At 45.3% G+C, this 27,968-nt stretch overlaps 1 protein-coding gene across 1 annotated transcript; it reads left to right on the forward strand.

Annotated features, from left to right (window-relative positions):
- Positions 1 to 3,132: 3,132 nt before the first annotated feature.
- On the forward strand, positions 3,133 to 26,959 carry HMGCS2 (3-hydroxy-3-methylglutaryl-CoA synthase 2). The gene is made up of 10 exons (XM_039460938.2): positions 3,133 to 3,306; positions 7,703 to 8,157; positions 12,336 to 12,461; positions 13,037 to 13,201; positions 15,202 to 15,367; positions 17,776 to 17,946; positions 19,885 to 19,991; positions 20,898 to 21,023; positions 23,197 to 23,308; positions 26,485 to 26,959. The coding sequence occupies exons 1-9, from the start codon at positions 3,203 to 3,205 to the stop codon at positions 23,301 to 23,303; spliced, it is 1,527 nt and encodes a 508-aa protein (XP_039316872.1). The 5' UTR covers positions 3,133 to 3,202; the 3' UTR covers positions 23,304 to 23,308; positions 26,485 to 26,959.
- Positions 26,960 to 27,968: the final 1,009 nt, after the last annotated feature.

The raw sequence follows: 27,968 nt of genomic DNA on the forward strand, positions 1-27,968 counted from the left end.
GTCAGTACAATGTTGTGATTTTCTTCGTCTATGTTTACCTGCTAGAGTAGATTAAGAGTTGGGTTTAACCAAAGATGAAGGTTTGCTAGAGACACCATGGGTAATCGGAGCAGGGTGAAAAGAGAAAAGTGGTGAGGATGTATAATAAATGGTAAAAACGTAGAGGAGTCCGTGATGGTCTCTGGGAGACAACGGTGTGGGGGGGTACTTTTTTTTTTTTTTTTTTTTTGAGATGGAGTTTCGCTCTTGTTACCCAGGATGGAGTGCAGTGGCGCGATCTCGGCTCACCGCAACCTCCGCCTCCTGGGCTCAGGCAATTCTCCTGCCTCAGCCTCCTAAGTAGCTGGGATTACAGGCATGCACCACCACACCCAGCTAGTTTTTTTGTATTTTTAGTAGAGACGGGGTTTCACCATGTTGACCAGGATGGTCTTGATCTTTCGACCTCGTGATCCACCCGCCTCGGCCTCCCAAAGTGCTGGAATTACAGGCTTGAGCCACCGCGCCCGGCCGAGGTGGGGTACTTTAAGCAGGAGCTGGGAAGATAGAGGTGGTTGAACATTGGGATCACGAAATTAAAATGTTGGAGGTGGCATAGACCCTGTAATAACAAAGTCCAGGTTATGACTGTGGAGTGGGAGGCTGAAGTCATGTCCATGGACATGTACACGGACGTGGGAGCTTCAGTGAGAGGCTAGGGTAGGTCAATTATCTTAGACGGAGATCGACATTTCAAATCCATTGAGAGGACTGATGGAGGAGAGGAAAGCAGTGATCTGTGTGCTTAAATTTTATGAATGGGGGACAGTGGAACACGACCAGTGAGTTGACTGCATGAATAAAAGGCACTGGGTGGCACAGACTGCTGCATGTGCTTTCAGACAGCAGGGTTTTTGAGAGGAAAAAGGGGAGAAATACTCCGGAAGTAATAGTGAGAAGCAAAGGGGACACAGGCCTTACTGTAAGCACTTAAAGTGCCTCAGATTGACAAGAAGCAACAGGTATTTCAGAGAAGAGACTGGGAATGAATTTCATGGATGACACAAGTTTGCAAAAAGCTCAGTGTTAACAGCAGGAGGTGGCCGGGTGCGGTGGCTCACGCCTATAATCCCAGCACTTTGGGAGGCCGAGGCTGGTGGACCACAAGGTCAAGTGATCGAGACCATCTTGGTCAACGTGGTGAAACCCCATCTCTACTAAAAATACAAAAAGTTAGCTGGGCGTCGCAGTGTGTGCCTGTAGTCCCAGCTACTTGGGAGGCTGAGGCAGGAAAATTGCTTGAACCCGGGAGGCGGAGATTGTGCCACTGCACTCCAGCCTGGCGCCTTGCAACAGAGCGAGACTGTCTCAAAAAAAAAAAAAAAAAAAAAGAGTAGGAGGTGACAGAGCAAGGTAGGAGATTGAGTTAGAACACAAATGCACCAAGATACATGAAGATGAGAATCTAAAGATAAGGTGGAAGATCTAGATATCCAGGACCTCTGACATTCTCTGTGTAGGAACACGAAGTCAACTATATCCCTTCTAAAGCAGGGACCATTCCAGCTCTTCTGTGTGTCCGCTGCAGACTCATATTAGTCAGGGTGGAGGTGGGGATAATGGAATGAACTGAATGAATGCGTGATCCTCATAAAAGGTAACAGATTACTGGCCGGGCGCGGTGGCTCACACCTGTAATCCCAGCACTTTGGGAATCCGAGGCGGGTGGATCACGAGGTCAAGAGATCGAGACCATCCTGGTCAACATGGTGAAACCCCGTCTCTACTAAAAGTACAAAAAATTAGCTGGGCATGGTGGCGTGTGCCTGTAATCCCAGCTACTCAGGAGGCTGAGGCAGGAGAATTGCCTGAACCCAGGAGGTGGAGGTGGCGGTGAGCCGAGATCGCGCCATTGCACTCCAGCCTGGGTAACAAGAGCGAAACTCCGTCTCAAAAAAAAAAAAAAAAAAAAAAAAAAAAAGATAACTGCTGTGGGAGGAGCGGAGGGAGACATTCATTTGGAAGATCAGATGGCAGGCACCTTTTTATTGGGTGGTAGAAGAGCAAAGCAGAAAGACCATAATCTGGAGTCGGAAGACATGGTTGAGTTCTCATTCTGAGCAACTGTCTAGCTGTAGGTCTTTGGGAAAATGACTACATAACTCTGACCTCACCCGTAAAGTAAGCCTTTCCTCCTTAGGAGACTGAGCTTCAAACTGTCACCTCTTTGAGGCTTCTGTCGCTTTATTGCAACACTAATTGCATCCCACTTGGAAACTGTGTAGAGCTGTACAAATAAAAGTGTGGGTAATTAACAAGGAGAACTCCAGTGGGTTCCACATTCTCTAATGCCCAGCCCTTGGCCTGTGTGCCAGCACCCCCTCCCAACTCCTTGAAGAGCTACTATTAAAAGAGTTTCCCTTTTGGTTTTTTTTTTTTTTTTTTTTTTGAGATGGAGTTTCGCTCTTGTTACCCAGGCTGGAGTGCAATGGCGCGATCTCGGCTTACCGCAACCTCCGCCTCCTGGGTTCAGGCAATTCTCCTGCCTCAGCCTCCTGAATAGCTGGGATTACAGGCACGCACCACCATGCCCAGCTAATGTTTTGTATTTTTAGTAGAGACGGGGTTTCACCATGTTGACCAGGATGGTCTCGATCTCTTGACCTCGTGATCCACCCGCCTTGGCCTCCCAAAGTGCTGGGATTACAGGCTTGAGCCACCGCGCCTGGCTCCCTTTGGTTTTGAAAGATGTTTTTTATAATGCATAGTGCATTAGAATAATAACAACTAAGAGCATAGAGAGGAATGTGGCACACCCAGTGAGATTAACACAGATAAGGAAGCAAGGTCTAAGACAGGCCACATAGGGTGACCTTGGGATGCCATACAACAAGAAACATCATAACCTCCCTGCTTAGATGGCCGGCATAAGCAAAGCTGCCACAAGAGCCTGATGGAGGAGGAGGAACCATGCCCAGCCATTCCCACACAGGCTCAGGAGCAGGGCAGCTAGGTACGTGTTGGAGAAATGCTGTTTGTCTTTGACTCACCCATGTTCTGAGTGAGCCTTTTGGCCCAGTTTCAGAAGCAGGTCAAACCACAGTGAGCAGAGGTGGGGCTTAGGGAGGCAGGAGTCTTGGGGCATTATAAAGCCCTGCTGGGCACTGCTGGACATCTCTTTCAACGTCTGTGAACTGCTGGCTCTCTGCTTGATCTTCTGGAGATGCAGCGTCTGTTGACTCCAGTGAAGCGCATCCTGCAGCTGACAAGAGTGATGCAGGAAGCCTCCCTCACACCTGCTCGCCTGCTCCCAGCAGCCCACCAAAGGTAAGTCCCTTTTTGAGATGCATATTGCAACTAGTAAAAGATAGGCAGAGGGCCTGCTATTGGGGAAAACTCACTAGAATCCCACTCTTGTGCACGGCAGCCTTAGACAAGCAAGTTAACTTTACAGGATCTCGGTGACCTCACGTCTAAACAAACGGTCCCTTTCAGCTAGAGAATAAGAGCCCAAATCTCTGACACATGCTGTGTTTGTGAGCAATGGCGTCTTTTACTCTGCCAGCTGCATGACGCAGCAGAAATACCAGTACCAGGGCCAGAGCTCCTCTGTCTCCACCACCATTCCCACCTTTACCGCCAGCCTCTGCCAAGAACCCCAGGACTCTGTGCTAACTACAGTATTAGCAAAACCTTTAAATCACAGCAGCAAGATCAGAAATGGACTAGGGATAAGAAGCTATGTTTGCCTTGTGTTCCAATTTTATGAAAAAGGGAAGTGTGGCCAGGTGCGGTGGCTCACGCCTATAACCCCAGCACTTTGGGAGGCCGAGGCGGGTGGAACACAAGGTCAAGAGATCAAGACCATCCTGGTCAACATGGTGGAACCCTGTCTCTACTAAAAATACAAACATTAGCTGGGCATGCTGGCGCACGCCTGTAGTCCCAACTACTCAGGAGGCTGAGAGGCAGGAGAATTGCTTGAACCCAGGAGGCGGAGGTTGCGGTGAGCTGAGATCACGCCACTACACTCCAGCCTGGGTCACAAGAGTGAAACTCTGTCTCAAAAAAAAAAAAAAGAAAAGAAAAAAGAAAAGAGAAGAAAAGGGGAAGTGTGTGTTTATGTGTTTATATGCACATGTGTTCTTTGCAAGAACACACACATTCCTTTCCTTTGTAAATACTCCCTGAATGGGGTCCAGATTCTTATGTTTTCCATCATCAGTGATGATGGCGCCACAGCTACTGTTAGTGCCTCAGGCTCCCCCCACCTATGAGTTGCTGTCTAGTCCCCAAACCATCTGCTAGACATTGGACCGAGTCCTTATTTCCTTATATTTTTACTCTATATCCTACAACTACTAAATATTTAGCAAAGTGATTTTGATCTAATGTCTTCCCTTGCCCAGTACCCAGGGAACCTGGGTAGTAAGTGTGCATGGTACATGGCTGATGCGTGTAGCTTTCTCATTTTCTTCATTATGCCACCGTCATCTCACTCTTCCTACCCACTGCCAAACCACTGCATGTGGGTTAAATGTCCCAGCTCTGAATTTAGCCTGTTTCGATATTTGCGAGGAAGAGATGGATGTGGGTTTGCTTGTTTCAATAGCAATAGCTGGCCATCAGCCAAAAGACACACAGCTATCCTCCCCAACATTCTGACTTACTTTATTCAGACTCTTGGAATCCTCATTCACATTTCCTTTCTGGGGTATTCACAGTTAATCCCATTATGCATGGCTTGAACTAATATTGCTTTATATGAGTCATCTTTTCTCTATATGTCTTATCGCCTTTAATCCAATCCACATGGGCTCTAACTGCAACCTAAAAGTGACTTCCATCTCGGCATCTGCTTTGCTGCCTTCAAAATTAAGTAAGACTTGTGCCCGCCACTTCGTTTATTTCTCACACACACACCTGTATCTCCAGGGTTCCTTACCTGTTCAGTCACCCCCTGCTGTGGCCACCGCCCCTTCGTTCCCTCCAGTTCTTTGCTGGCAGAAGTTTGTCATCCATCAAGGTTGGCCTCAAATGCAGCCTCTTTCATGAAGCTTCCCCGATCCTCCAACACACTGAAATCTCTGCTTCCTTTGAACCCGTGTGGATTTTGCCCATATCCCTCTCGTGGCCCTGACCATGTGTGCTTATCATTCCTCACACTGATGAGAGAGGTCTCAAGAACCTTGCCCTCGTTTCTTTGTTCAACGCTCACAACCCCTCCCCAGCACGGTGCCTGAAATGTAGCAATTAATTTTGAAACACAAGGGCAGGAGTCAGGATAGAATACAGAAGTAAAGGCATGGTGAATGTTCTTGAAGTAGGCAACACCAGTAGAAAAATGATTTCAAATTACACAAAGTGATCATTTTTCAGAGAAAGCACCAGAAGAGAAGGATAGTCTTAACTATGATGCTTCTGGAAGCCTCTACATGTTAACTTTCTTCAAGGCTTTACAATCCATTTCTAGAAACAGCTCTCCACCAAGACAGCTACAGAAGTGACCAGCTGACCCGTTGTAAGTGTCTCCTTGCAAGCGTAGATTTCTAACTGGGAAGAAAGCGGGGGAGTCAGCCCAGAGAAGGCACAGGAAGAACGAGGTTGGGAGAAAGGCAGGCTCCCTGGCAGGACAATCTCGGGCTAATCATTAGCTCCTCGGTGTTGGGGGAGCTCCTCCGTAAATATTTGAGGGTGCGAACTCCAGATATCTAGAGGGCATCAAATAAATAGGGCAGATAAATAAACTCCAAACCTCTCCTGTCAGATATAACGTATTATTTATCACTTTACTTGCTATCTTGTGATCATATGATCCACTTGTGCCTCACAGCAGACCTTAAAAGTGACCTTCCTGATGGGAGAACTGGGGATAACAGAGGCTCAGAATCCCGAAGATGACTGAAGACGCATTTAATGAGTTCCAGCTCCTGTACAATGGAGCTAAATTTATAAGCCTGGCACCCAAGGCAGTGAAGGGACAGAATATTTCTAACACGTGAGGAACCGTGAAGTTACTCTGAGTGCATCACTTTACCAGTGTGTACCTTGGTTTCACTATCTGTAAAATGAAGAATGTTGCTAAAGTGAACAGGAGGTATAAAGTACATTCATATGGGAGGTGAACTTGGTGATCTCTGTCCTTGTAGCTGGGAGAAGAAACTCCAGATTTTTGCCAGGGCTATTAAGAGTCTGGGTTGAAGAGACGCAGATGGGTCCAGAAAAGAAATAAATCATCTCTTTCCTATCCTACTCTTTCTCCTTTCTTTCTTTCTCTGCTGTCACATAGAATTGCTATTTATGCTCTCTGTGTTCCCTGCATATTTAGCTGTTAAAACATCTCCCTCTTCCACTGGGCTGTGCTCTCTTTTCTTTTCTTTTTTTTTTTTGTTTGTTTTCTTTTTTTGAGACGGAGTTTCTCTCTTGTTACCCAGGCTGGAGTGCAATGGCGCGATCTTGGCTCACCCCAACCTCCGCCTCCTGGATTCAGGCAATTCTCCTGCCTCAGCCTCCCGAGTAGCTGGTATTACAGGCACACGCCACCATTGGGCTGTGCTCTCTTTATGGGCATAATGCATGCCTTATTCACTATTGTGTATCTGGATTTGAACTCAAATCCAGATTTGTTGGGTGTGCTCAATAAACATTGGAAGGCCCAATCAGAAAAATCAGCTAGCAAAAAATTTACTTAAAAGGTAGGAAAGTGAGGCCAGGCGTGGTGGCTCACGACTGTAATCCCAGAGCTTTGGGAGGACAAGGCGGATGGATCACAAGGTCAAGAGATCGAGACTATCCTGGTCAACGTGGTGAAACCCCATCTCTACTAAAAATGCAAAAATTCACTGGGCATGGTGGCGCGTGCCTGTAATCACAGCTACTCAGGAGGCTGTGGATATGTTCTTGTGTAGAGAAAAGAAAGAAGAAGGAGAAAATTAGAGGTACACTTTAAAAATGTGTACAGATTGTACAGTTATGCCCTATAAGGGCTTATAACATGTAGAAGTAAAGTATATGACAATAATGGCTCAAAAGGATGAGAGAGCAAATGAAGTCAACCTAAAGTTTTGCAGTGTTCAAAAAGTAAAAGAAGTATTAATTTAAGTGAGATTGCAACAAGCCAGTTATGCATGTTATAATCTTTAAGGTCACCAGTAAAAGGAAAAGAGGGTATAAAATGAATAATAAATATTTGCATAATCAAAAAGAATATCAAAAATGAGGAATAAATGACAAAGAACAAATGAGACAAATAAAAACAAAAGAACATAGACTTAGTTCCAACTATATCTGTAATTACAACAAATACAAATGGATTAAATACTCCAATTAAAACATCACTATTGTAAGACTTACTAAAATTTTTTAAGGACTAAAAACATACACCCATTGCAAGAGACATATGCTAAAGATAAAGACTTTGAGAAGTTGAAAGTAAAAAGGGATGAAAAAGATACACCATGCAAATAGCCAAAAGCTAATGTAGCTGTATTAACATCAGGAAAGGAAATTTTATGCCAAGAATATAACAAAGGTAAAAAGGGGTATTTAGTAAGGATAAATGGGTCAATTCAATGAAAACCTATAACAATACTAAATTTGTAATCATCTGATAACATAGCTTCAAAATATATAAAAAATGAATTAAAGGATGGCTATATTACTGTCTTTTGAGAAAACTGTCTAAAGACCATTAGCGGGAGTTTGATATTTATCTCCATCACAGGTTTTCTACAGTCTCTGCTGTCCCCCTGGCCAAAACAGATACTTGGCCAAAGGACGTGGGCATCCTGGCCCTGGAAGTCTACTTCCCAGCCCAATATGTGGACCAAACTGACCTGGAGAAGTATAACAATGTGGAAGCAGGAAAGTATACAGTGGGCTTGGGTCAGACCCATATGGGTTTCTGCTCAGTCCAAGAGGATATCAACTCCCTGTGCCTGACAGTGGTGCAACGGCTGATGGAACGCATGCAGCTCCCTTGGGACTCCGTGGGCCGGCTGGAAGTGGGCACTGAGACCATCATTGACAAGTCCAAAGCCGTCAAAACAGTGCTCATGGAACTCTTCCAGGATTCGGGCAATACTGATATTGAGGGGATAGATACCACCAATGCCTGCTATGGTGGTACTGCCTCCCTCTTCAATGCTGCCAACTGGATGGAATCCAGTGCCTGGGATGGTATGTACTGCCACGAGCCTTACGTAAGAAAGGTGCTGGGATTGGAGCCTGAATATTATCAGTTTTGCTTTTCAGTTCCCCAGGTGGCCTCATCCAGTGAGGGAAGGACAATATATTCACACAGCTGCTGTTATCATCCAGCAGTAACCACTTAGACATACGTAGCTTTACACAGTTAGTTAGGTAGCATGTCCACACAGCCATTCATTTCATAATTCTTACAATAGCCTTGGAAGTATGGATTATTCCAGATTTATAGATGAGAGCATGGAAATCTGATATCACACACAATGAATGGCAGAGGCAAAAACACCAAACCATATTCAATATATTGGAGATGTCAAGAGGAGTTGAACAGTTTCTCTCTGTTCATGCAGCAAGACAGTGCAATTCCGGAAGTCCATTCTGTGCTTTTCCAACTGCCCTACCTGGCTCCATCATTAACAGTTCCACTGACATAGAATGATCCCGTCTACATCATCAAATCTGTTCTTAAAGTGCCTCTCCTACTTGATACTTGTATTTCTACTCTCTAGTAGCCCCTACTGCCATTATCACCATTGATATGTCCAAACAATTGTTTAGTTGAGGAATAGAGATGAAAAATAAGGGACATTACCAGCCTTTAACCGAAAATCAAAGAGCCTATCCTTGGGAGCATTGTCAATCTTTTTTTTTTTTTTTTTTTTTTTTTTTTTTGAGATGGAGTTCCACTCTTGTTACCCAGGCTGGAGTGCAATGGTGCGATCTCGGCTCACCGCAACCTCCGCCTCCTGGGTTCAGGCAATTCTCCTGCCTCAGCCTCCTGAATAGCTGGGATTACAGGCACGCACCACCATACCCAGATAATTTTTTGTATTTTTAGCAGAGATGGGGTTTCACCACATTGACCAGGATGGTCTCGATCTCCTGACCTCGTGATCCACCCGCCTCGGCCTCCCAAAGTGCTGGGATTACAGGTGTGAGCCACCATGCCTGGCCCAATCTTAAGCATGTCATTTCAAATGAGTGGACTCTTCTGAGGGGCTGGGTATTCCACAGATGGGGGCTGCAAATACATTTTTTGTTTAATATGGTATCTTGGTATAAAAAGAAAAAAAAAAAAACAAGTTGTTAAAATGTGAATTTTTAGTTGATATTTAAAACAAAAACACTTAAGCTTAGCCTGAACACTCGGACTACATGCCCTGCAGGTGACAGCAACCACCAGGACCAAAGGACGCCAGCGTGAGTGAAAACTCTCCTTCTGACTTAGCCAGTCATTCACCTGGGGACCCTCAGGTGGGACGGGGTGGCTCTGAGACTCAGGGAATACTGAAGCACTCCAGAGAAAAGAGGAGGGGATGAAGAAAGAGAAGAGGCGTTCTGGCACAGATTGGCTGGGAGTCCCCATGTTTTCTTGTCATTTTCTTAAAAAAAATGAAAGTAATTAAAATTTATATTAAAAAATCGTACACATACACAAAAGTATAGAAAGCGAAGAAAACTTCTCATTTGAGTCCCCATTACCACTTTCCAGAATTCAACAATGGCTGCTATGTATTCTTCCAATATTTCTTCTAGGTTCCTTCAAGTATACACATATCTATTCTGTTTTAAACATTGTACAAAATAATTCCCATCTCTTTTGACTTAGAGACAATTCTGTATCAATATATAGAAGGTCCATCTGATTCTTTTTAAAAACCACAATATTCTACTGATGCATATGCAAAATTTTACTTAATTAGTCCCATATTGATGGATACTTAGATTTTTTGCAATGATAAATAAGGTTTTAATGAACATTGTACAATAGCTTTGTACACTTGTGGCATTGTATTATAAGAATATATTCCTAAAAGTGGAATATCAGAATAGGTTGATTTAAAAGTTTGAGAAAATGTGCAAAATTCTCCAAAATGTTGTACTAACTTAAACTCCTACAATGTATATATCATTAAGCTTTCTAATCTTTGTCTGTTTAACAAGTAAAATTATAATGTTTTTGATTTGCCTTTCTTATTTTAAGAAATTATTATTATAGCCGGGCACGGTGGCTCACGCCTGTAATCCCAGCACTTTGGGAGGCCGAGGCGGGTGGATCACGAGAGATCGAGACCATCCTGGTCAACATGGTGAAACCGTGTCTCTACTAAAACTACAAAAAATTAGCCGGGCATGGTGGCGCATGCCTGTAATCCCAGCTACTCAGGAGGCTGAGGCAGGAGAATTGCCTGAACCCAGGAGGCAGAGGTTGCAGTGAGCCGAGACCATGCCATTGCACTCCAGCCTGGGAAACAGGAGTGAAACTCCGTCTCAAAAAAAAAAAAAAGAAATTATTATTATAAGAAATATTGAATATTTTTATGTTATTTATTGGCCATTTTTCTATTATATAGCTTGCCTTTTTAATGAAACTTTTATAAAAGAAGATAAATTGCTTTTTGTTGATTGGAAATACTGCAAATACTTCCCCAGTTTGTCTTTTGACTTTGTTTCCGATGGAAGGCTTTGATATTTAGGTAATCAAATTTACTGTTCTTTTCCTAAATGGATTCTAAATACTTTTCTGTAGTTTCTAAAGTTTTCAAAATGTGTGTGAGTGTGTGTGTGTGTGTGTGTGTGTATACACGTAAAAAAGTATCATTTTTCCCTTAATTTTATGCATATAAAAATTATATATACTTAAATATATATTTATATGTATTAAATATACCAATTTACTTATACTAATATAGTTGTATAACTAAATATTTACTTGCATATCTATATTTTATACAGATATAAATTTTTTATATATTACATATATATAAATACACATGTGCAGATGACATTGTGGAAGAAAACAATACTTTTTCATTGATGTTGGAGTTGGGATTGTTATAATTCTTAAGAGAAGGTCCCTGGATTTCAGTGAATTTGGGTTGGAGTCCTGACTCTGAATCCTTATCCTACCATTTATTAGCTATGTGGTTTTTGGGCAAGTGGCTTAAAATCTTTAGGCCTCAGTTTCTTCATCTGTAGGATGGGGATAACTATATCTACTATATAGATTTATCACGAGGATTAAATTATATGGAAATATGACTCCCAATGTAGTGCTGTGGGTGAATACTGGGAGCTTCCTCACAGGTCAGAATACTAAAATTACTACCATATCTTACCCACAGACTTGAGTTTTGGGGACAGTACTTCTGACGGATAAAAGCAGAACAAATAATAGTCAAGACCCCAACTATTTATCGAATCCTTGTCTGAGTATCATATAGTTATTGACTATGGATCATTAATAAACATAAACTCTTTTCACAATGAATGTAGTACCAAGCAATTCAAGGAATGTGGTTCAGGACCCAGTCAGGACTGGGTTTGAATATCAAAATCCATATTCACTGGGTATGTGACCTTTCACTAGTTACTCAGTCTCTCAGGAAGGCAAGGTCTTCACTCATGAATGTGGCTGTTACCTGCCCCATCGGATTATTTAAAGAGTTGTTTAAGGCCTATAATCCCAGCACTTTGGGAGGCTGAGGCAGGTGGATCACGAGGTCAAGAGATCGAGACCATCCTGGCCAACATGGTGACACCCCGTCTCTACTAAAAATACAAAACATTAGCTGGGCATGGTGGCGCGTGCCTGTAATCCCAGCTACTCAGGAGGCTGAGGCAGGAGAATTGCCTGAACCCAGGAGGCGGAGGTTGCGGTGAGCCCAGATCGCGCCATTGCACTCCAGCCTGGGTAACAAGAGCGAAACTCCGTCTCAAAAAAAAAAAAAAAAGAGTTGTTTAAGGATAACTAGTGTTCTATTAGTGTTTTAAATGCAGTGTTTTAAATTCAGTTTCCCTCCCTGTCCTTTACCTTCTATGATTTGGGAAAGAATTTCAGGATCATGGAGCGCTAGAAGGAGACCTGAATTGTCTCTAAAAGTGCAAATTAACACATTTTTCACTGAAGTCAGAGACAGAATTCTGAATAAATGAGCATTTTACAGCTAGAGTGTCAGGACACTAAATTTTGACTTTGCATTTCAAATGTATCATGAAATGCACTAGAACATAAGCTCCACAGGACTGGGATTTTTTATTTTGTTTACCACTGTATATCCAGCACCTAGAATTGTGCCTGGTATACAGTACAGACTCAGTCTACTCTAGATGTGGTAGTGATGCTAATTATTTCTTGTTTCTCTTTACAGGTCGCTATGCGATGGTGGTCTGTGGAGACATCGCCGTCTATCCCAGTGGTAATGTTCGTCCCACAGGTGGGGCCGGAGCTGTGGCCATGCTGATTGGGCCCAAGGCCCCTCTGGCCCTGGAGCAAGGTTTGTAGTAAACCATTACCAAAAGGCTGTGCATAGCATAGCCAGGAACATTCACCCTCATCCCACATTGGCACATCTACTATGCAGGGCTGAGGTATGGGTTTGAAGATGGTATTGCTTGCCTCCAAAAGGCTGATCTAAGGAGCAGAGGGAGGAAAGGAGAAATGAGGGAGGGAAATCCACAAGGTTTTCTGTCTTGCATCATCAGGCATTGGGACAGTGATGGAATGAGTGGTGCGGGTGCTGGTGAGGGGCCTTAGGGACTCTTCTGGCAGTCGAAGGTTCAGGAAGATAACTGGGTGTAAAGTGACACTCTTTCCTTTGAGACTGATGGTTTCCATTCCAGTTTTTGTTAAGCCCATGCAGGTGAGGAAAGGGAAACAGACAACTTATTTGTGTGATGTTAACAACCTGTCCACCTCCTTTTGAATACGCGAGGGATGTCGAGTGGTCTTGCACTTGGGCATGGGACACAGATAATGACCAGAAAGCTCTTTTTACGTGGTTCTCTCATCCTTTGTGCTCAAGGTAGGGTGCATTGTGTAGTCTCTGAAAGCCTCTGTGTGCCTTTCCAGGGCTGAGGGGAACCCATATGGAGAATGTGTATGACTTCTACAAACCAAATTTGGCCTCGGAGTACCCAATGGTGGATGGAAAGCTCTCCATCCAGTGCTACCTGCGGGCCTTGGACCGATGTTACGCAGCATACCGTCAAAAAATCCAGAATCAGTGGAAGCAAGGTATGGAGTTCACAGGCCAAAAAGTGGGGGCTCTATTTATAGGCCAAGGGTTTGTACCCAAACGCTATGACAAGGTCTCTTCTTTCCTTCCCTGAAGATAATGTCAAGAGAATTGTTTCCTCTCTTTCTTACACTCTTCCCTGGGTCTACGCTAAAATCCCGTGGGACATCATTCAAGTTCAGGTGTAAAATTGCTTCTAACTTGAGCTAAATAAAAGAACGGAAACAATCCAGGGCAAGGCCCCCACTATGAAACCAAGGGGTGTCAGCCACCTGGGGAAATGGTGTTAAGAGGCCAGGCAACAACATTCTACAGGGTTGGCATTTGTTTCTGTTTAAGTCAGGCATGGTTTGGCTCTTGGTTTATACTTGCCCATTTTCTAAAGTCTGATGTTGAGAAATCATACTTGTATTTTCTTTTTTTTTTTTTTTTTGAGACGGAGTTTTGCTCTTGTTACCCAGGCTGGAGTGCAATGGCGCGATCTCGGCTCACCGCAACCTCCACCTCCTGGGTTCAGGCAATTCTCCTGCCTCAGCCTCCTGAGTAGCTGGGATTACAGGCACGCGTCACCATGCCCAGCTAATTTTTTGTATTTTTAGTAGAGACGGGGTTTCACCGTGTTGACCAGAATGGTCTCGATCTCTTGACTTCGTGATCCACCCACCTTGGCCTCCCAAAGTGCTGGGATTACAGGTGTGAGCCACCGCGCCTGGCCATACCTGTATTTTCTATATGCTAAAGTGTGATCAGTGATTTTTCTCTTAGTGATGGTATACAGGTTGATTTTAGTTTCACCTTTAGTTTTGGAATTTCCCTGCTGAGAAATATGTACTGCTTCTATAAGCAGAAAATAAGCAAATGAATCTTCGTTTTAAAATACAGAGAAGCAGGGAGTGGTAGCTCACGCCTGTAATCTCAGCACTTTGGGAAACTGAGGCAGGAGGCTCTCTTGAGCCCAGGAATTTGAGACCCATGTGGGCAACAAAGCAAGACCCTCTCTCTAAAAAAAAAAAAACAAAAAAAAAAAATACAAAATTAGCCAGGCATGAGCCTGTAGTCCCAGCTCCTCAGGAGGCTTGAGGTGAGGGTAATAGTTTGAGACCAGGAGCCCATGCCGTGAGCTATGATAAAGTGACTGCCCCCAGCCTGGGCTACAGGGTGAAACAAACCCTGTCTCTAAAAACACATATAAATAAGAGAAAATAAAATACAGTTAAACTCACTTTAAAGAAATAAATAGTATTCCTACCTGCTCAGGCATGCCCAGATGGGCATCTGCAGAAGACAGATGGCAGTGTGGGAGAAGGTGTGGATGCCTTGGGGACAGCATAAAGAGCTGCCCCTTGTCCTTTCCTCTGCACTGGGTGGGGTGCCACCTGCCTGCCGGATGTGAGCCTCATGGGTAAGAATTTGCCTTGGGCCTCTCTGCCTCTGTCTGTCACTGTAATTTCTTATTTGCTCTTAACGCCTCTGAACTGTTGTGGCATTTAAGTTTTACTCCTTATCTGCATATGTTGTGTGGCAGATGCTGCTTTGAATCCCAGCACTAAAATGTAAACTTTCCCAAGGGCAGAGATCACATGACTCTCCTCTTCAGAGTGAGAGAGACAGTCTGTAATGCAGAGTCCGAGACATCTGAACCTGAATCCAAAGCCAGCCTTTTTAAAGTTGGATGACCTGGGACAGATGAGAGTGTTTTGGAGGCTGGTTCCTCCTCTGGACAGCGAAAAAAATTATATAACACAAGGCTGATATGAGACAAGCATCCTACAGGCTGGCAGTAGTAGATACAAATACTTCGCTTTTTTCCCTTCTTGTTAGTAGTGAATGCTTACTAAGAGCATGTAAAATGAATAAACAAAGCTGATATGGGTTTGTCGGAGGTGGGAAGTAGTTCCCGGGAAGGCCTGGAGAAACTCAGCACAGTTAAATCTCAGGGAAGAGATCTAAATGGCTCATTCCTCCTGAGCCATCCTTGCATTCATGTTTCCTTTTCCAGCTGGCAATGATCGACCCTTCACCCTTGACGATTTACAGTACATGATCTTTCACACACCCTTTTGCAAGATGGTCCAGAAGTCTCTGGCTCGCCTGATGTTCAATGACTTCTTGTCAGCCAGCAGGGACACACAGAGCAGCTTATATAAGGGGCTGGAGGATTTCAGGTGAGTCCTCTTCTCAGAGAGCCTAGAGGCTAGTAGGGGATGAGCAAGAAGGAGGCTCCCTCATGCCTTGAGTCTGGACCACCAGCATCCCTCTGGGGGACAGATAGCAATCCTCTACCACAACAGGAATGATCCCAAGTCCTTCCGCGGGGTAGTGGGTTATTGCCTGGGTAGGGGTCTGCATGTGTTATTGAAGGGAAACAAGGGGGACATGCCAGCAGTGCAGGATCAAGGGACTGTAAGAAACTGCAGAGAAGAAAGAAGGAAGGAAGGGAGGGAGGGAGGGAGGGAGGGAGGGAAGGGAAAAGAGAGAGGAAGGAAGGAAGGAAGGAAGGGAGGGAGGGAGGGAGGGAGGAAGGATGGAAAGGAGGGAGGGAGGGAAGAGAAGGAAAGAAGGAAAAGAGGAAGGAAGGAGAAGGAAGGAAGGAAGGAAGGAAGGGACAGAGGAAGGAAAGAGAAGGAAGGAAGGAGAAGAAATGAAGGAAGGAGAAGGAAGGAGGGAGGGAGGGAAGGAAAGGGAGGGAGGAAGGAAGGAGGGAAGGAAGGAAGGAGGGAAAGGAGGGTAGCTAAATTATTCAGTCAATCAACATTTTCTGAACATGTTATGTGCCAGACATTGTACTAACCTCTCAGGATACTGGGATGAATGTGACTCCATGGTCCCTGCCCTAGAGGATCTCACAGTCGATCCAGACACAAACACAGAGAAGCAAATGATCACACTAGAGGGCAGCAGTTTGAGAAGCATCAGGTCTCATTCTCACTTGTGGTTGTCTGAATTCATGCGCTGCTTTTGCTTCAGTTTCTCCCATCTGTAAAATGGAGATAGTCCATCTCACCCGCTTACACATGAAAAAGCAGGAAGAATGCTGTTTAGTAATTCTACACGAATACACTAATATTTAAAAGGAAATGTCTTCCATACAGTTTACACTAGGAAAGGAATCTTTCCCTTTCTTCTCAGTATCTTTTTATTTCAAATTGTGGTCAATTTTGTCAACAGTATAATAGGCTACCAACTGTAGCCACTGCTACTAACTAGTACTACTAAACCTGACACTAACTAAAACGTCGAAATTAGCACAAACATCCTTTATAGGACTGGCCCTATCGAAACAAAAAGTGTAACATACACCAAAGTTAATAGCTTAATATCTTTAATATATAAAGATATTATCAATGAAAAAATAAATACCCTAGTCGAAAAACGAGCAAAGGATACAAACAGAAAAAGAAGAAATGTATGTAATCACATTTTAAATGTGAAGATTCATTAATAAAAAGTTTATTTAAGTTACCATTTTCTCGACATAGTCTTTTTAAAATGGGAATACCCAGAATTGTCAAGGCTATGGGTAAACGGGCAGTAGTGGCTGTATAAATGGATCAGATGTTTTAAGAAGTAATAGGAGGACATGAAGCAAAAGCCTTAACGATGTGCAACCTTTGAGCTCAGTAATCCCACGTTTAAAAGAACACCTATTGCCAGGCGCGGTGGCTCACGCCTGTAATCCCAGCACTTTGGGAGGCCGAGGCGGGTGGATCACAAGGTTAGGAGTTCGAAACTAGCCTGGCCAAAATGTTGAAACCCCATCTCTACTAAAAATACAAAAATTAGCTGGGCGCGGTGGCACGTGCCTGTAATCCCAGCTACTCAGGAGGCTGAGGCAGGAGAGTTGCCTGAACCCAGGAGGCGGAGGTTGCCATGAGCCGAGATCGCGCCATTGCACTCCAGCCTGGGTAACAAGAGCGAAACTCCGTCTCAAAAAAAAAAAAAAAAAAAAAAAAAAAGGAAGTATGCTGACCACAACACATAGCATGATTTTTTTTTTTTTTTTTTTTTTTTTTTTTTTTTTTTTTTTTTTCTGAGATGGAGTTCCGCTCTTGTTACCCAGGCTGGAGTGCAATGGCGCTATCTCAGCTCACCGCAACCTCCGCCTCCTGGGTTCAGGCAATTCTCCTGCCTCAGCCTCCTGAGTAGCTGGGATTACAGGCGCACACCACCATGCCCAGATAATGTTCTGTATTTTTAGTAGAGACGGGGTTTCACCACGTTGACCAGGATGGTCTCGATCTCTTGACCTCGTGATCCACCTGCCTCGGCCTCCCAAAGTGCTGGGATTACAGGCTGAGCCACCGCGCCCGGCCAGATTTTTTTTTTTTTTTAATTTTCCAGTAAACTGTATAAAAGTAGGGATGGATTTCACAAGAAAACTATGCCCTAAGTGCTCTCTCTGAATAGTAAGACTATTTGTGGTATGTTCGCCTTTGTGCTCTTCTGTATTTCCAAATATTGTAGAAAAAAACATGCCCCGAAAGTCTTCTCCCCAGAAGCTGTTACTTTTCCCCTCCCCCTCCCTCCCTACCTGGTGTGGCCTTTCACTTGGATACCTCTGGCTGCCTCACAGGGGCCTAAAGCTGGAAGACACCTACAACAACAAGGACCTGGATAAAGCACTTGTAAAGGCCTCTCAGGACATGTTCAACAAGAAAACCAAGGCGTCTCTGTACCTCTCCACGCACAATGGGAATATGTATACCTCATCCCTGTACGGGTGTCTGGCCTCGCTTCTGTCCCAGTGAGTACTGTGTCTGGCTCCATGTCCTCCATGCAGCCCCAACCCCCATGGTCTGAGGGGTCAACCAAGTGGAGTTTCTCTTCTGGTTCAGACATTTAAAAGAAAGGAAGGGGCCTGGTGTGGTGGCTCATGCCTGTAATCTCAGCATTTGGGGAGGCTCAGGCGGGCAGATCACCTGAGCCTAGGAGTTCGAGACCCGTGAAACGTCATCTCTACAAAGCATGGTGGTATGCATAAGTGGTCCCAGCTACTCAAGGATGGCTTGAGCCCAGGAGTGGAAGGTTGCAGTGAGCTGTGATTGTGCCACTGGACTCCAACCTGGATGACAGAATGAGACCCTGTCATAAATAAATAAATAAAGGAATGGAGGGATAAGGCAGGACAAGAAGGAAGGAAGATGAGACACTCATTATCAAAGGTGTACGTAGAGGCAGATTTACAATCTGGATCAGACAGTGGTCACCAAAGTAAAGTACATGGTGTCAAGGCACGGGCAAGATCTTTCGGGTGCAGCAAAAAACCAGTAGCATTTGTATGCATATTTTTGTCTCATTTCTTTAAAATCTCTATCCTTAGTAGAGCATGGTGGTTAAATGGGTCTGACCTTAGAGCCCACAACCTGGGTCCAAATTTTTAAAATCACGTATGAGTGTTGACCTTGGACGATACTTCACTTCAGTGCCCCACTTGCCCCATCTGTAGATCATGTGCAGTCACAACACCTGTATTCTACTGTTTTCATGAGCATAAAGTATCTAAAATAGCAGTGCTTAGCAGGTGCTCAAATGTTAGATGCTATTTCTATTCATTTTCTGTTTTGTGGGCTTTATAAGGAAATACTGCATATAAATAGGAAGGGGCTAGGGGAGGTGGTTCATGCCTGTAATCCCAGCACTTTGGAAGGCTGAGGCAGGAGGATCTCTTGAGCTCAGGGGTTTGAGAACAGCCTGGGGAACATTGGGAGACCCCATCTCTACAGATTTTTTTAGAACAATTAGCCATGGATGTGTGTGAGCTGCAGAGGTGGTTCGCGCCTATAATACCAACAGTTTGGGAGGCCAAGGCGGGAGGATCACCTGAGATCAGGCGTTTGAGACCAGCCTGGTCAATGTGGCAAAACCCCGTCTCTACTAAAAACACAAAACATAGCCGGGTGTGGTGGTGGGCGCCTGTAGTCCCAGCAACTCGAGAGGCTGAGGCATGAGAATAGCTCGAACCCAGGAGGTGGAGGTTGCAGTGAGCTGAGATTATGCTACTACACTCCAGCCTGGGTGACAGAGTGAGACTCTGTCTCAAAAAAATAATAAGAATAAAAATAAAAATTATCTTGTACCTGTGGTCCCAGCTACCAAGGATCCTGAATCCTGAGGTGGTAGAATCACTTAAACCCGGGAAATCAAGGCTGCAGTGACCCATGATCACACCACTGCACTCCAGCCACTCCGGGCTGGACAGCAGAGCAAGACTCTGCCCCCCCCCCAAAAAAAAGGCAGGAAAAAGTACTTCTGGGTGGACTTGATCATATTACTTATAGGGGATGATCAAAAGTTATGACTGCTGAACCATTACCTGTCAGCATGGGAGCCTGGAGGGTGAGTCCAGTGGTCTGGTCCTCATTTGGAAGCACTTTCAGAATGCACTGAATTTATCTTGTCCCCACGAGAAGGGAGAAGCTCTATGTACACCAAAAATTCTCTTGTGTTTTCTGTGTCTTGTTGATCTTGGATCTTAGCTGCTTTCCTTTTGGCAAGCTTTCCTACTCCTAGACCTGTCCCTGGTGTCTACCAGAAATCCCTGTGGATGTAGTTAGACAAGAAGGAGATAGACAGGAGATAGACATGAGATAAACAGGAAGGAGATTGGGGTGATAGGGTGATGTCCTATTTGAAGTGCAGAATATAATCCAATATGTTTTTTATGTGATTTCTTTCCCCCCAGCCACTCTGCCCAAGAGCTGGCTGGTTCCAGGATTGGTGCCTTCTCTTATGGCTCTGGTTTAGCAGCAAGTTTCTTTTCATTTCGAGTATCCCAAGATGCTTCTCCAGGTGAGTCCTATCTTTCCAGTAGGCATTCCTGACAACATTCATCTGGTAGAATAAACCATCTTCTTCCCCACCATTCCTGAGGCTGCCATCTTGACGGAGTTATGTAAGAGCAAAGTGAAGCACTGAAGGGATTTAAGTATGGAGTGAGTTTATTTTATTTATGTTGTGTTTTTTTGTTTGTTTGTTTGTTTTTTGAGACGGAGTTTAGCTCTTGTTACCCAGGCTGGAGTGCAATGGCGCGATCTCGGCTCACCGCTACCTCCGCCTCCTGGGTTCAGGCAATTCTCCTGCCTCAGCCTCCTGAGTAGCTGGGATTACAGGCACGTGCCACCATGCCCAGCTGATTTTTTGTATTTTTAGTAGAGATGGGGTTTCACCATGTTGACCAGGATGGTCTAGATCTCTCGACCTCGTAATCCACCCGCCTCGGCCTCCCAAAGTGCTGGGATTACAGGCTTGAGCCACCGTGCCTGGCCTTATTTATGTTTTTAAAGCATTTCTTTGGCTACTACTTAGAGACTAGATTGAAAAGGAACAAAGGTGGATATGGGGAACCGCTTAGATTGTTCCAGTAAGTAGTTCAGGCAAGAGATAATGGTGGTTTGGTTGCAACTGATTAAAGAGAAGTTGATGGATTTGAGATGCCTGGTAAGAATCTGTTGATTATTTTGTGATTCATGTTATCAAAGACGTGCCAGGTGGCATACACCTTGGCCAAATCAGTGTGTCTTGCCTGTATGTTTTGCTGATAATGCTGCTTACTTATCATTTCTGGGTAAGCCACACACACAGCACTTCCCTCCAGGGTGCAGCGCCCCACAGAACCTGGCTCTCTGCTGGACTCGTGATTGGCCATGGTGATAGTGACAATGAAGAAGGTGTAACAGTCTTGCTTTGGCTTCCCAGGCTCTCCCTTGGACAAGTTGGTGTCCAGCACATCAGACCTGCCAAAACGCCTGGCCTCCCGAAAGCGTGTGTCTGCTGAGGAGTTCACAGAAGTAATGAACCAAAGAGAGCAATTCTACCATAAGGGTAAGAAAAAGGGCGGGAAGAGAGAAAGAGAAGGTAACTCATCTCAGATCCCATTCCAGTAGCCGGGAGCCGGGAATTCTTCAGAAATCTAGAATATAGTAGTCCAGGGTCAAGACTTTTATGAGATATGGTTGGAAGAAGACTTCTAGAAGATCTGTTGTTCAAAGGGGCAGGAAGTGGGTGGGGAAGCAGAAGGCAGAGGTGGGAAGAGGTAGGCGGAATGCAGCTTCCCGGTATAGATACAGCCAAACTCTCCGAATATTGTAGTACCGTGGGAACTGGAAAAGCAGTCTTTGAAAATGCTGTCTGCAACAGTTGAAAGAGTGGAGACTTTAGAACTAGATACCCAAAACTAACTCTGAGCTGTGCCACTTACTAGCTGTTTTTCTTTGCGAAAATTGTTGAACTTTTCTTCGTTGTCTTATTTTTAAAATCATACCGATTTTGCAGAATTTCCAAACAAATTAAATGAATTACTCTCTGTAAATATGTTATTGATGAATATTACTGTCTCCTCCAGATTGCCCTCTTTCGCCACCAAACATAGAAACAAAATATTGCCCCTAAAGCAGCAAATGGAGGGGAAATAAAACCCAAAGGGAATACTAGAGAGATTGGTGGGTGGTTTTAAAACCATGCTGATATAGTTTTACCATGGTTTATATCGGTTTTATGTATATTCTCAAGCAAAACTTGGGATATATGTTTTGCAGCATAGTTTCAAAAGGAGACACAGTAGATGGAATTGGAAATGTTCCAGAAAACCTATACCTAGTGGTCATTGATCTCTTCTGGACCAGTGGATATGTTATAGCAAAAAAAAAAAAAAGAAAGAAAGAAAAGAAAAAGAAAAAACAATAAAAATGAAAATAGACCCAGGTTCAGTGGCTCATGCCTGTAACATAAGCCCTTTGGGAGGCCGAGGCAGGTGGATCGCTTGAGGTTAGGAGTTGAAGACCAGCCTGGCCAATATGGTGATACCCCATCTCTACTAAAAATTTAAAAATTAGCCGGGCGTGGTGGTGTGCACTTGTAATCTCAGTTACTTGGGAGGCTGAGGCAGGAGAATTGCTTGAACCCAGGAGGCGGAGATTGCGGTGAGCCGAGATCGCGCCATTGCCCTCCAGCCTGGGTAACAAGAGCGAAACTACGTCTCAAAAAAAAAAAAAAAAAAAAAAGAGATCGAGACCATCCCGGTCAACATAGTGAAACCCCATCTCTACTAAAAATACAAAAAATTAGCTGGGCATGGTGGCGCGTGCCTGTAATCCCAGCCACTCAGGAGGCTGAGGCAGGAGAATTGCCTGAACCCAGGAGGCGGAGGTTGCGGTGAGCCGAGATCGCGCCATTGCACTCCAGCCTGGGTAACAAGAGCGAAACTCCGTCTCAAAAAAAAAGAAAAAAGAAAAATAGGGGCCGGGCGCGGTGGCTCACACCTGTAATCATAGCACTTTGGGAGACCAAGGCAGGAGGATCACAAGATCAAGAGATCGAGACCATCCTGGCCAACATGGTGAAACCCTGTCTCTACTAAAAAATACAAAAATTAGTTGGGTGTGGTGGCGCACACCTGTAATCCCAGCTACTCAGGAGGCTGAGGCAGGAGAAGAGAAATGCTTGAACCCAGGAGGCAGAGATTGCAGTGAGCCGAGATCGCGCCACTGCACTCCAGCCTGGCGCCTGGCGACAGAGCAAGACTCTGTCTTAAAAAAAAAAAAAAGGAAAAGAAAAATAGGACCTCTGAGACAAACATTAATGGATAAAGCACTGAAATACTGCAATGAATCAGAACCAGAAAATTTAGAATTCAGAAGGAAGTGTCTGAAACAGGAAGTTGGGTAGTACATTTCAAAGCAGGAACTATTGGCAAAAGCCCCGTGGCAGAAGGCTATGTTTACCATAGGGAAATGTCGTACTCTTATAATAAAAGTCTTAAAGCCTTTTATTAAGGCCTTAAATGCTAGATTCAAGACGGCTGTACCTCCAGTTCTGAGGGCTGTACCTCCAGTTCTGCGGGTCCAGTGTTTTATTTGGTGGGCTAAGTGTGACCCGGTAGCTCCTTGCAGCACAGCCAGGAGAGCTTCACTGTGAGCTGCAGACATCTTCGTGACCACTTTCTCCTCCAACAACTCATGTAACTCTGTGAGTACTGCCTCTTCTCCTCATTCTGCAGTGAACTACTCCCCACCTGGTGACACAAGCAGCCTTTTCCCCGGTACCTGGTACCTGGAGCGGGTGGACGAGCTGCACCGCCGAACGTATGCCCGGCGTCCCGTTTAAACATGGTGAGTGAGGGTTTGCAGAGTTGGTGGCCTCAAACCCTAATGTCTTCCTCTGGGTCACGACACAGAGAGAGAGGGTGGGCACAGGCGTGGGGAGAAGAGAGTTCAGTGGAAGAGGATTGGGGTGAGCGGAGAAATGGGAGAATTGTGTGTGGTATTTTTAAAAGGAAAAGCAAATACTCAGAATAGGAATCTTGTAGTCTGGAAACATTAACTAGGCCAGGGAGGGTTCATAGCTTTCAAACTAATCAGAAGTGGGGGTTTGTGTCATGAGGACCAATTAAAACTCTTGGGGCTCTTTGCCTTGGAGAGGCAAAAGCTCTGGGGAGAAACATGTTCTGAAATCTTGAATGTGAAAAAAGAAAGAGTCAGATGTGTTTACCTGATCTGCTGAAGGTAGGAAGCTCTAGAAGCTTGACAGATGGGCTTTCAGAGCACCCAGAGAGTGAACAGGCTGTGAACCTGAATCTATAGCACTCATTACTCTAGGGGGATGAGAGCAGCCATTCTAATGAAAAACAGAACCACCAAGATGAGCAGCCCCAGAACCTTGGAAATGATACACATCAATGTGCTGGAGACTGATTCATATGGAAACAGGGTGGTTGAAGATTCTGTTAAAGCCAGGCACCTCCGCTGGAGGGAGTTTTAGGCTCAGGGTCATGTAGCAATTCTTATGTCATGGGATTCCTTCTGGGGAGAAGCAGTGAGGTTCAGGAAGTTCATGGAAACAGGGATAGGGAGAAGAGAGCGAAAAGAAAGAGGATTGCGGTGAGAGGAGAAATAGGAGGATTCTTTAGGATAGTTTTAAAAGGAAAGCGAACATTTAAAATAAATCCCATTTGACCCAGCAATCCCATTACTGGGTATATATCCAAAGGATTATAAATCATTCTACTATAAGGACACATGCACATGAATGTTCATTGCAGCACTGTTTACAATAGCAAAGACCTGGAACCAACCCAAATGCCCATCGATGATAGACTGGACAGGGAAAATGTGGTACATATACACCATGGAATACTATGCAATCATAAAAAACGATGGGTTCGTGTCCTATGTAGGGACATGGATGAACCTGGAAACCATCATTCTCAGCAAACTGACACAAGAAAAGAAAATCAAACACCGCGTGTTCTCATTCATAGGCGGGTGTTGAACAATGAGAACACATGGACACAGGGAGGGGAGCATCACACACTGGGGTCTGTTGGTGGTGGGGGAAATAGAGGAGGGACAGCGAGGGGTGGGGAGTTGGGGAGAGATAGCATGGGGAGAAATGCCAGATACAGGTGATGGGGAGGAAGGCAGTAAATCACACTGCCATGTGTGTACCTGTGCAACAATCTTGCATGTTCTTCACATGTACCCCAAAACCTAAAATGCAATAAAAATAAATAAATAAATAAATAAAATCTTGTAGGAACTCAGCTGCCCTCAGTAGACCAATTAGGTAGGATAAGCAGAATAATAGAGTGAGAAGAAATTCACTTTACAACCTATGAATCTTAATCGGTACAGTCTCCGTGTTCAAGTTTTTTTTTTTTTTTTTTTTTTTTTTATGAGAGGGAGTTTCGCTCTTGTTACCCAGGCTGGAGTGCAATGGCGCGATCTCGGCTCACCGCAACCTCCGCCTCCCGGGTTCAGGCAATTCTCCTGCCTCAGCCTCCTGAGTAGCTGGGATTACAGGCACGAGCCACCATGCCCAGCTAATTTTTTGTATTTTTAGTAGAGACGGGGTTTCACCATGTTGACCAGGACAGTCTTGATCTCTTGACCTCGTGATCCACCCGCCTCGGCCTCCCAAAGTGCTGGGATTACAGGCTTGAGCCACCGCGCCCGGCCGTGTTCAAGTTTTTAAAGTTTCCCCCTCCTTTTGGTAGATGGAGAGGGAAGAAGAAAAAGGTATGCCGCGGCAGAAAAGGAGCACAGGAAGGGAGGGGAGAAGTCAGTGGGTGACGGCCATGCACAGATGCAGCCACCTGAGAGGAAGCGGAAGTGCAGGGGGAGGGGCCCTGGCTTCATCCCTCACCACTGGGACGTTTGCAGGTTCGAGGCTGCTGCAGGTAGGTGGTGTTAGGGCTAGGAGAGGTGGACAGGCGGGCTGAGGGCCCCAGGATGCCGTGGAGAGGACGAGTCTCACTTAGCAGGCTCCGAGGACTGTGGCACTGCCTCGGAGCCAGTGTGCATGCTGGAAATACAGTTCTGAAGGGCAGATCAGAGGCAAAGAGGGGCTGTTAAGTGTGTCAACTCAGTTCAGTCATCAGAAGAGGAGTGAGGGAAATAGGGAGTGGGGGGGAAAGGGAGAGAGAGAGGTTGGGGAGAAAGTCAGAGGGAGGGGAAGAGAGAAAGAGGAATTCGGGTTTTTTTTTTTTTTTTTTTTTTTTTTTTTTTGAGACGGAGTTTCGCTCTTGTTACCCAGGCTGGAGCGCAATGGCGCGATCTCGGCTCACGGCAACCTCCGCCTCCTGGGTTCAGGCAATTCTCCTGCCTCAGCCTCCTGAGTAGCTGGGATTACAGGCACGTGCCACCATGCCCAGCTAATGTTTTGTATTTTTAGTAGAGACGGGGTTTCACCATGTTGACCAGGATGGTCTCGATCTCTCGACCTCGTGATCCACCCGCCGCGGCCTCCCAAAGTGCTGGGATTACAGGCTTGAGCCACCGCGCCCGGCCGAATTTGGGGTTTTTAAGGGAGGATTTCCATGTCGGGCTCCCTCCCTCTCATGGTAGACAACCTTCTAAGTGCTTGGGCAGCATTATACCTGAAAAGGAAAGCAGAAACTTTTGAACTTTTTTCATGCTCATAATTCTTGTTAATATGAGCAGTGAACTTCCAACAATGATATTTTAGCAGACATGAAGGGCTGATGGCGATGCAGCGCTCTGTGGAGCTCTGCGGCTCTCTGCACCGTGCCAGCCTGCCCCTCCTGCTCTCCCATCACAGGAAGATGTGCGACGGAGACCCTGCCCAGCCCAGCCTTGGCTCTAGTAGCATTGGGCATGGATCCCTCAGGTGTCCAGGCTTGGCACTAGGTGCAGCGTGGGAGCACCCTCAGGGTCGTTAGGAAGGCCCTCTGTACAACCACACCTAGGGCAAGACGCAGGTACTGGGGGCAGGGTGCCCACGAGGAGCCCCTTGATTGAATGATCTTTTGTTTGTTTATGTTCTGCAGATCCGTGGAAAGGTTCCTGGGAAACGTATGCTAGCAAAGCTCTGCTCGTGCGTCATATTTTTAAGATCTCACTCTTAGCTGGTAGATGAATTTGAATCGACATAGCAGCCCGATAAGCATCAGCCTTGTAGAGTGAGGAGCCATCCCTAGTGGCCCTTCATTCCTTTCCCTGCTGTGATCACTGTCCTGGGCTTATAGTGCTACGGACTAGGGGTCCTTTGTGAAAGAGCAAGGTGGAGCAATGGAGAGAAGTCGTCTTCCTGAATCACTGGCCTCCAGAAATGTGCAGCTCAGCTGTTGCCTTCAAGATCCAGATAAACTTTCCTGTCACGTGTTATAACTTTATTATTACTAATATTATTAAATTTCTGTGCTATTATATCTCTGTTCATTTCTTACGGCTTTCTGTGAATCTCCAAATTTTGTGTCTCGTTCTAAGCAAATGTATGGCAATTAAAAAGAGAGAAAGAGGAAATGACTCCTGTGTTTCTTGAAACTCAGAATACAAAGCCAGGTAACATTCGGCAGCCCTGCTAGAGACCTCCTGGATCGGAGGGCTGGGTCCTCGCCTCGCAGGCTGCCTCTATCCCTTCGCAATTCCATTCTGTTTCTGCCACAGGCCAAGTACTATGACAGATACAAGGCAAATCGGAATGGTAGAACACAGCTTCCCTAGCCCACTTCCCTGATCTAAAGACACCGCACAGAGAGCAGCACGCAGGGGCCAGCGGGAGCTGTAGTTCAGATCTTTTGGTCACTTCTTACCACTGCCATTTGAACAAATAAACAAAGGGCGAAGGTTCACAAGTTTTCGCCTTCTGCAGCCAAAAATTAAAGAAATAAATTTTGAGGCCGGGCGCGGTGGCTCAAGCCTGTAATCCCAGCACTTTGAGAGGCCGAGGCGGGTGGATCACGAGGTCAAGAGATCGAGACCATCCTGGTCAACAAGGTGAAACCCCGTCTCTACTAAAAATACAAAAAATTAGCTGGGCATGGTGGCGTGTGCCTGTAATCCCAGCTACTCAGGAGGCTGAGGCAGGAGAATTGCCTGAACCCAGGAGGCAGAGGTTGCGGTGAGCCGAGATCGCACCATTGCACTCCAGCCTGGGTAACAAGAGCGAAACTCCATCTCGGAAAAAAAAAAAAGAAAGAAAGAAATTTTGATGGCAGGAAATTGTTCCATGAGAAGGTCTTTCCCCCTTGGGTGAGGGCACTCCTTCTTCTAGGGTCCTCTTATAAAATAGCAATGGTTCCCACGGATGGGCATTGAGCCGAGGAGGGAAGGGGGAGGAGAGGGAAAGTATTTGGGTATCCTAATTCATTTCCTTTTAGAAAGTTTCCCCAGCCACCCCATGAGGAAAGGGCACCTTGGAAAAGAGAGGGGATCCTTTCCATGGGTGGGGAACAGAGGTGGTGGGGGCCGGGCAGGGGGCCCCACAGGAATGAGAAGATGGGTGGGCCTGGTCCCTTCACGGTTTTGCTCA

This window comes from Saimiri boliviensis, chromosome 11 (genome assembly GCF_048565385.1).
Source record: "Saimiri boliviensis isolate mSaiBol1 chromosome 11, mSaiBol1.pri, whole genome shotgun sequence".
NCBI lineage: Eukaryota > Metazoa > Chordata > Mammalia > Primates > Cebidae > Saimiri > Saimiri boliviensis.

Bases quoted from the DNA above. Each gene is read 5' to 3' on its own strand.
- HMGCS2 (XM_039460938.2), top strand. From the start codon at position 3,203: ATGCAGCGTCTGTTGACTCCAGTGAAGCGCATCCTGCAGCTGACAAGA. The intron at 3,307-7,702 runs GTAAGTCCCTTT...TCTCCATCACAG, and splicing joins CTCCCAGCAGCCCACCAAAG to GTTTTCTACAGTCTCTGCTG. The intron at 21,024-23,196 runs GTAAGAAAAAGG...CTCATTCTGCAG, and splicing joins AGAGCAATTCTACCATAAGG to TGAACTACTCCCCACCTGGT.